We start from the raw sequence: 9,702 nt of genomic DNA, 5'->3' as shown, positions 1-9,702 counted from the left end.
CCCGCTTGTATCTATGTAGGTGATCCCTGCTGAGAATTTTCTTGTTTACTAGCTGGCCCAGTCAAACCTACCAATGCGAAAGGCCTCCTTTTTTGTTGTTATTATTTGTTTCTATTCTGCCTGCCATCCCTAATGATAAACAATAAGTACAATTTGTGTATTCTTGTGCTGCTATAGTTTGCTGCAAGAGACAGCCTCCACCTAATTCTTGAATGGCATGGTGTTTATAAGTAGTGTTCTCCGAAGGGACACACTGTATCTTACCCTGAAAGCAGTATCTCTAAATTTTACCTCCTCTGCTTTATAATCTAAATTGCCTGTTGTCCAAAAGTTCGACGTTTAAATTGTATGCTGTCCAACAATGGATTTATCCAGTTCTTGACAAATTTACAGAAGGAATGACTAAAGCATTTACGTTACATTTATTTTAATGCACCTAACTTCTGCTGCATTTACTGTGTGCCTTTGCAGTGTTTGGGACAATCTCTGCTTCCCAGATCCTAAAACATCTCTTAAATGCCCTTTTCTCTCAGGTCGTGTGATCTGCTGGTTACAGCAATGAGATATAAGAACAAGGACTGCTCTTTCTATGTTCTAGCTTCTCTTTCCTCCAGCTTGCTGGCTGATGCTGGCCAAGTCACTTTACAGCTAAGTCTTAGTCTCCCTTTCTGTAAAGCACATGTACATACTTTCCTCATTATTATGTACTCTGTGGCTCCCAACTTGTGATGCAAATTACCTACTCTGCAAATACTTCTCCTGTCCTGCTTACACAAGGTGTATATAAAGGAGGTACAGTACTATTTTCCAATAGCCTTGTCAACCTTATTAAATGCTTTCATTTTTTATTTTCCTTTCTTGTTTCTAGCTTTGTAGCAATTGCTGAGAATGTGTGCTCTGTGGGAGGCCTGTGGTGATTTGCTGCTCCTTTTCTAGCTGTTCCTGCCATCTGCACTCTTATGTTGTATCTTTTGTTTTGCAGGATTTATGCTTCTCCTTTCAATGGAGAGTGACTGTAGAGATCAATAATGAGGACCAGCCCTCGCAGGCCCTTAATTCTCAAAAGACGGAAACTGACCCTCCCACAGAAGGATGCATCCAGTACTTCAACGAGAGATGAGAACAGTGGACAGGATGGAAAGACTCCTAAGCAGGAGCACAGCCAGGAGGACCAACACAACAGCCAACCCAGAGACAAAATGGACTGTGGCCTGCAGAAATTCCCAGCAGGAATAAAGATAATTGACCATCCCACCATGCCCAACACACAAGTGGTGGCCATCCCTACGAATGCTGATATCCAGAGCATCATAGAGGCACTGACAGCAAAAGGAAAAGAATGTGGCAACAATGGGCCCAACAAGTTCATTCTCATTAGCAGTGGGGGCACGTCGCGTTCAGCAGGTCCAACACCATCACAGCATCTCCCATCAGAGAAGAAACCCTGTGCAGCAACCAAGGCTGCAGATGGTCAAGAGAGAGAGAAGAATGTTACACAGACACCTGGTCTTGCAGGCGGGACAACGGTCTGGCATTCAGGAACTGATTCAGCAGTTGGACAGGAACAGGAGAGCAACAGTACGTAATCTTAACCTTTTTTTTTTTTTGTCCTGACAGATAGACAAAGAGATGTAAAGTGGACCAATGAGTGTGGTGCTTGGATCTCAGTATGCATTAATGAAAAATATTTTGTTAATTGCAAAAGAAGAGCTATGGATTTGATTCTAATAATCTACATAGCTATGCATATGCAGTGAAATCTGAAGCATCTTAGTGGATACATTTTTGCTGGAAGAGATGGCATATAAAGGTGTATAGCAAAGCAAAATTTTAGTGCTGGGGAAAAAAGAAGGGCTGGCTTGAGGAAATCAAGTCTAGAAGAACAAAAGTTTCATTTAGCAAAAGGGTTATGGCTGAATTCAGGACTAACACAGAGTACCCTAGTCAGTGACAAACTGTAAGGTCCTAGAGCTTTGAAAAAGAGATGATTCCCATCCTTTAATAACTAAGTGGCAAGTCTGTTTCCTCCTTGGCTGTCTCATGAAGCTGCTGAATAAATGTTAGAAGTTACTTTGAAACACTGCTCAGATCAAATTTGTATTTGCAACTTCAAATAGCTATGTAGCTCTTGGGCTGTAGTAAATCTTATCCCACAGTATAGTACTGACAGGAACCCACAGACAGCTGCAATAGCTGTATTGCTACAATCAACCTCACCAGAAGTAACAAAACTGTGTTAGTTTTCATTGCTGCAGTTCAAAAACCTGGAGACATCTGAGTTTCTGACTGGGGCCTTATGTTAGGTCTTTCAGGTGGAGTTTGTTACCACCTTCCTTGGCCTCTGCTTACTAGACTCATCCTCTGGCTAAAAATACTTGAATTCTTGAAGTAATGGATCAACATTGTCCTGTTTTGGTTGAGAGCAATAGTCTGGTTTGAATGTTTGTTTTTAAGGCTGCAACTTTTTTCAGAAATTGGGCAGATTCACATGAAATCAGGAATTCAAGGTTGAATTCCTTCCACAAGAAAAGTTAGCATTCCAACACCATCTTGTCCCTATCTTGAGACAGGGATACCTCTTTCAGAACCGTGACTAGTTCCTTCCTTTTGGCACTTGAGATGAAGGGGGAAGAGGGTTACGTGTGAGTAAGCAGAGCTATGGGCTTGTTATCCCAACAGGCAGTGGCGAGACAATGAGCTCTGTGTTGGACAATAGTCTAACTAACATCCAGTGGCTGGGGAAGATGAGATCTGATGGGCTAAGTCCCTCTTCTGTGAAGAAAGACATGGAGAAAGAGAACCAGATGCCTCTGCAGGAAAGAATTAAGGTAAGTAGGAGAAGAAGACAGAGCATGTGCTAAAACTTTTGAAAGGGAAGTAATCCATGTGGATCAGAAGACCTGCAAGAACTAGGCCTCACCATCTCTAAGTAACCCGAGTTTGGCCCTTACTGATTTCAATAGCAGAACCTGGAGGATCCAGGGATGTTCCATGGCCCTTCTTGTCAACTTTGTGAGCACTCATGCATCATTCCTTCTGTCCCTCAGACTGAAGAAGATCCTGCTGCTGCTGCTGCTATTCCTACCACTGCCTCCGCCTCCTCATGGCAGGATTCAGTATCAGAACGACCTCCTTACTCCTACATGGCTATGATCCAGTTTGCCATCAACAGCACTGAGAAGAAGCGTATGACTCTGAAGGACATCTACACCTGGATTGAAGATCATTTCCCGTATTTTAAACATGTGGCTAAGCCAGGTTGGAAGGTAACAAGCAGGCTCTCAAGTTGCTGTGGGCCACAGGCTGACATTATAAGCGTGCTGGATGAAAATGAAAAGTTGTTCCCCAGCCTGCAGAGCAACATGGACATTAATTTAAACACCACACCCCAAATACCCTCTCATTCCAGGTGTTCCCTGTTCCACTTCTTGTATCCCTTTTCTCATTTCCTTTAGGCAAGATGATGGGATGTTTGATCACTGGAGTAAGAATAGAGGTCTCGGGTAAACTGATGGGTTGGCTGGGTATGCAGTGAAAATAAAGGTACATGTTGTCTACACTTTGGAATGTAACCCCTCTGCCAGGGCAGTCATGTCTGAGTTAGGCCTTGCTGTGCTGGTAAGAAAACTACTGCTTTTCAACCTCCCCCTCACTCCTTTCTCCCCAGAACTCCATTCGGCACAACCTGTCCCTTCATGATATGTTTGTTCGTGAGACCTCTGCTAATGGTAAAATCTCATTCTGGACTATTCACCCTGATGCAAACCGTTGCCTAACTTTGGACCAGGTATTTAAGGTGAGTGCCTCGTGCAAAGAAAATGGGACAGGCTTTACAGTTCCTAAACGCCACACTAGCCAGGTGCACCTTATTTTAACAGGGAAGTTAAGCTGCTTTGACATCAACCTTTTTGTAGAAGCTGGATTCAGTCACTTCTCTTGACAAATAGTCAAGCTCCGTATTTGAAAGAAAAGGTGCTGTGGCTGTGCATATGAACTGGAGCTTCTGTGGGATGTGTTTATTCTTCAGGTGGTGTGCCAAATGTAATAGTGAGCTTCTTCAACTTCTTTCTCTGGGCCTGATTCAAATTCCTAGCAATCACTGAAATCAAACAGGAGTTCCTATGCTGTTTGATTAGACAGTCGTAGGATGGAATTGCCCTATCCCAGCTGGGTATTTTCAGAAGTGTACATTTTGTGGGAGAAAGAGCTTGTGAGTCTGGTATAGGTGTGTTTAAATTCTTCTGTGTTTTCTGCAGTGGGTGGACAGATTGACTCTTGTTTGCTCAGATTATACAGGTTTAAAATATCCCATTTGTTGCCCCTTTGGTTGATAACTTCATCTTATTTTTCTTCCTCTCAATGCCTTGCTGCCACCAGCCGCTGGACTTGGGGTCACCAACATCGCCTGAGCACTCTGAATCAGTAAGACTTACCCTCTGGCTCGGGGCTTGGGCTTCCATTCTCCTCTTGCCAGTCACTGAAGGAAAGGAAAAGAGGCTTGGGGAGGGGGACTGTGTCACTGCTGCACCTAGTCATACAGCTCCATGCACACCCTTTCTGTGGAAAGGAGTCAAGCCAAAGGTTAATTGCCTTCAGATGATACACTCTCTCTACAGCTGTAGAGCTGTACAGCTTTGAGTAACTAGAAGTCTAGTGCTGAAGTAGGCTGCGATGGGCACCAACAGGCTTCAGAGGACAAGCCCAGACAGAGATTTCTGGCAAAATCCTCATCTCCATGGCAGCAGTCCCAGTCTGTTCTGGGGCTCAGATCCAGAGAGAATAGGATCTCTGCGTGCTCCTTTTTCATTTTGGAACCCAGCTGCATTGTGAATCTCAGAAGGATGAACCTGTTTGCTGCCTCTCTTGCATTCAGCAGTTTTAACAATGACAGATTTGCAAGCAGCCAATCAAACACTTTTCTGTCACAGCTACAGCCCTGGCCTTCTTTCCATCTGCTTAGACTTCCGATTCCTCTCTTGCCTCTGCTGTTCCACTTGAACACCTCCCTGGTCTATGGTTTGTATAGAGATCCAATATACAATAAAGCTATCCTATTCACCTTTCCTCAGGCACTGAGGACACCGAAACCGGGTCACTTCTGCAGTAGGGTCCGCAGCCGGAGCAGCTCTGTCATGCCATCTTTTTTTCTACACAGCTTTTGGTTGGCTGGCAGCTGGCTTTGAGATGGCATGGCTGCAAAACAACAAGTGGCACAGAGATAGAGCTGGCATGAGTGCTGGGTGCTAACAGCTGCTCTCTCTGTATTAGCGCAGCACAGGCTTCTGGATTCACAGTTCTGAATGAGGCGATGGAATAAAAATGGATTCTTCTCTTTAAATCTCTGTCTTTTCTCCTCCTCTTTCTTATTTCACAATGACTGCAGCACCAAAAGAAACATCTTCCAGATCCCCAGAAGAACACGGGAAACAACGGCAGCAGCAAAACTGAACCCCAGAATGCACGTGAGTGTCTACATCAGCCTAGGCCAAAAAGAATCAGTCCCTTAAATCTGGGGCACTCTCCCAGATTCCCTTAGGAATAAAAGTGGAAATTGTTATCCAGGTTTGCCAGCTTTTAGGCTTCTTACTGTCAGGTTTAGAGCTGAGGCAGTATTGCTGTGTCTGAGAGGATGAGATGGTGAGATGGAGGGGATTAGGCACTCCAATGGAGTGAGAGCAGAGCTTGCCCCAACTGGAGGGCTAGGATCTGTATGAAGGACTATTGCTCATCAGGCCTTCTGGCTTGGGATTTGTAGCCTCGAAATTAGCAGAGAAGGCAGGTGAGCCTATCTCTGATCAGATGTTTACTTTGGGGTATTTAGAAGGACTTCCTGTTAGATGCCTGGGTTTCAAGAGGCAGTAGAGGAAGAGCAAGAGGCTAGCAAGTCCATTCTTTTCCCTTCCAGGCCGAAAGATGAAGCCTTTGCTTCCTCGCATCAACTCCTACCTGGTTCCGATCCAGTTTCCTTTGAGTCAGCCTCTTGTCTTGCAGCCTTCTATGAAGGTTCCTCTATCCACGACACAGGGAGCATCCCTCAACAGCTCAGAGACTTTCCGGAGCAATAAGCGTGTGCGCATTGCTCCAAAGGTTGGTTTCTTGTTTTCTGAGTTTTTTTTTCCTTTGGCTTTTTTTGGGGGGGGTTGGGGGTTGGTTTGTTGGTTTTTTTGTTGGTTTCTTTTTTTTCTATAGCTCTTGCCTTCTATGGACCCTGTTCTTCATATGGTCCCTTTGTGCATCTTTGCTAAGTGCTCTGACACTCTAAGCTCATATTAAGGAACTAGCCAGTGACAATCCTTGCTGTCTTCTTCTGTCTCTAGGGTGACTATTACCTGCTAGTTGACTTGTTATAAGGATGTAACTATAATTCACTAGAGGAGGGGGCTCTATGGATTAGTCAAGAAAATTTTTCCCTACTGCTTGGGTGTGAAGAAATAAGAATAGGAGAAATGGCTTTGTTCTGCCTCTAAAACATTCAGATTTTTGATAGCTCTGAAGAGACGCATAACACAGCAAACTTCTGAAAGAACATTTATTTGCATGTAGTCTCTTCCCAGAGTTTTTTAGTACCTGCTGGTTGCTAATTCTGTGGAGTTCCCAGTTATTCTGGGCTCAAGCAAAACAGCTATTAAACAGGTCTTTCTCATGGCATCTCACTGACTTGGATGCTTAAATGTTGCAAAGCTTTAACTTCTTCCATCCTGTCTAACCATAATCCTGTTTTCCTTTGTGTGCCTGCTGCTCTATGTTCCATCCTGCTATGTTTTATTTTTCACCCATGCTCTTTTTCTTTTGATAACCTCAAATTTTCTCTTTTCATCTTCCTTGGTTTCTGGGAAAGCTGTCCTCATTCATTTTCTTGTTTCACATGTAGATAGTGTAAGAAGGAATCAAAGGGGTTACACTTTTCCAGAAATATTCAGCTCTCCTTCTGGCTGTACTCCTAGAAGTTCCTCATAGCAGAAGTGCTCTGAAGGACATGACTCCTAGTCACTTTGCTAAAATCCTTCCCATGTGGTCTCTGGGCTTCTTTGTATCAACTTCACACAGAGATCAATCTCTAGCTGTTGTTATAATTACTATTTTCTGAAGAGCCTCCTCTTGGCTGTTCTGCTGTTCTTAAGTGTCAGCCTTTCTTTTCTTCCTTGCACTATCATTTGGATTTGGGGTGGGTTAGATATCCTTGCTTACTGACTGCATATTGCTTGTGTTTCTTTGTAGACGTCACTCTCTACAGAAGAGTCATCCTCTTTACCCATGGCTGCTGTCAAGGAGGAGAGTCAATGTGATGAAGGTTTATTTTCCCCAACCCATTCCCTAAAGGAGAGTAGCTCTCTGCCTGGTGAGGAATCAGCTTCTTTCCCCGAGAGTGTCTGTATAAAGGAGGAAGAAGGCTCTCAACTGGATGACTGGCTGTCCCCATTTGCCTCAACGCTAATGGTAAAGGAGGAGCCAGGCTTGTTCCTCCCTGTCTCATCCACAAAGGAGAAGAAACAATTCACTACACTGAAGTCACCACCTAAGGGTGTTTCTGACACGCTAGTTATAAAGAGGCGGGAAAGGCGGGAAATGGGCAGATCCAGAAGGAAACAACGCCTAGCACTGCCTCGCTCAGAAGAGCCTGTCCTTGTTTTGCCAGAAAGCAACGGCTTTGACCCTTTCCGGTTAGGGGCAGACCGCCCCTTCCTCCAGGAAGGCCAGCCTCTTGAGAATGTATCACAGCTCAGCTGCTCGCAGGGGGGAGAGGGGCCCTTTAAAACACCAGTCAAGGACACGTTCAGCAAATTGCCTGTTTCTTCTACTCCCAGCAAGGTCTCAGCAACTAGTACCCCCCCACTAGGGGGCCTTGACCCCTGGAAGTCTGCATCCTTAGCCAAGGGAAGTCACGAGCTGGACTTCAGTCCGGTGAGAACCCTTCAGTTGCCATTCACACCCTTCCAGGAGAACCAGGACTTGCTGGGTTTTAACAGCACACCCTTTAAAAATCCCCTTTTTGAGTCCCCTCGGGAACTGCTCAATACAGAATCCAGTGACATGGTGCATGTCCCCCTCACAAGCTCTCCAGCTTTCATTCATGAGTCTACTAAGCAATCACCTGTTGAACTGCCAGCCTCTGGCTTTACTGAAAACCGATCACTCATGGAGGGCCTTATCCTGGACACCATGAATGACAGTCTGAGCAAAATCCTTCTAGATATCAGCTTTCCTGGTCTTGAGGATGAAAACTTAGGAACGGACATTAGTTGGTCTCAGCTGATACCTGAATTGAAGTAAACTGGCCTGAGGACTAGTTTGGCTTGTTGTGATATTACAGAAAGCACTCTACTCTTCTGAGATCTGTTCACGTAGTCTAAGGAGACTGTCTGCTTTTGACTAATTCCCACATCCATGGAAACAGAGGGCATTATTGACTCCTGCTAAGCTGGGAGGAAGGCCCATTGGCTGCTATAAGCTCCTTTTATAAGCTGCAATAGACTTTCTGTGGCACAAGATGATAGAACCTTTCTAACCCTGTGCTAGAGATTAGAGTCTCTGGAGAGAGGTTATCAAGAAAACATCTAGGTAGGCCCTGAATGGCATTTGCTACTCAAGGTGTCAGAGGAAATGGATGCACTCAGTTACGTACAAGAGGAAAGAGCCTAGGAACCTCCTCCTAGCTCTGTCCTTACTTCCCTTTACTTTGATCTATTACTTAATATCTTCTATGTAGTTTTAATGGCTGTAAATACTGTACATTCCTTAAATTAGCTCTTAATAATAATAATAATTTTATTCTTGTAGGGTTATGGGAATATTTGGGCTGGTAAAGGGTTTGGCTTAGTGTTGTCCATACGTTCCACATCTCCTGTATTCTACCCTAGGTGGGAGCCCAAAATACTTTTCTTTCCTTCTTTGACTTCAGAAACACATTGGTCTAGGCTGTTCTGAAGGTTGCTGGGGCAAACACCTGAAAAATCACCTCTGTGTGACTCAAGTCAAACTGAAACAGGTTGTTATCTGGATTGCAGCATAAAATCTTGGTTTGGCTTCCTTTTCCCAGGCTGAAATGGAGATCAAGCTGTATAGCTCTTCTGCTTCCAGAGTCCTATTATTATATACCTAGAGGACTAGGTAGAGTCACTATTGCAGTAAGATGGACTTCTATTGAATGGTTAAAGCTGCCTTCATTACAATCATCAGTTGAAAATGTAAAAAAGAACCTATAAAGCAAATGCTGATATTTCCACTGAAAAGTAACCTCTGGAAACACAAGGTATGTTTCTCTTGGTGCAATAGGACAACTCATCCCAGTTCTCTAGCACTCCTGTCAAAAAAGGCAATTGCCATGGAAAAGACTTGATCCTTCTGCTAACGGACAACTGATGGCGCACGTATCTACATACTCAATAAAGCTTCTGTGGGAACACAGCCGAATATTGTCTTTACTGCTTTCACTCTTAGCAGCATGCTCAGGCTAGGCCATAGCACGAACAACCGATTTTTGCTTGTCTAATGTGTGTGTTTTCTGTGATCACTAAGTGATCATTAGGACTTTTTCAGTATTTCTCAGGCCATGTTGGCCATATCACATGAGATTTGGTTACTCAACCCCTTGCTTCATATAATATACTTTTTCCTGCTGTTCGTAGGTGAATCCTGACTTTACAAGTCAGAAACATACTAACTTAGTCTAAAACATCAGAACACCACCAGCAGACTAGTTTC

The 9,702-nt window shown here is 44.1% G+C and overlaps 1 protein-coding gene across 1 annotated transcript; it reads left to right on the top strand.

Annotated features, from left to right (window-relative positions):
- The first annotated feature begins 992 nt into the window (after positions 1-992).
- FOXM1 (forkhead box M1) lies at positions 993-8,342 on the top strand. Its single transcript, XM_010575403.1, has 8 exons — positions 993-1,578; positions 2,680-2,828; positions 3,048-3,266; positions 3,668-3,796; positions 4,378-4,422; positions 5,384-5,462; positions 5,906-6,087; positions 7,219-8,342. The coding sequence occupies exons 1-8, from the start codon at positions 1,029-1,031 to the stop codon at positions 8,269-8,271; spliced, it is 2,406 nt and encodes an 801-aa protein (XP_010573705.1). The 5' UTR covers positions 993-1,028; the 3' UTR covers positions 8,272-8,342.
- The last annotated feature ends 1,360 nt before the right edge of the window (positions 8,343-9,702 follow it).

This window comes from Haliaeetus leucocephalus, unplaced genomic scaffold (assembly GCF_000737465.1).
Source record: "Haliaeetus leucocephalus isolate CR32 unplaced genomic scaffold, Haliaeetus_leucocephalus-4.0 Scaffold473, whole genome shotgun sequence".
Lineage (NCBI taxonomy): Eukaryota > Metazoa > Chordata > Aves > Accipitriformes > Accipitridae > Haliaeetus > Haliaeetus leucocephalus.
This window is presented reverse-complemented; position numbering and strand designations above follow the sequence as displayed.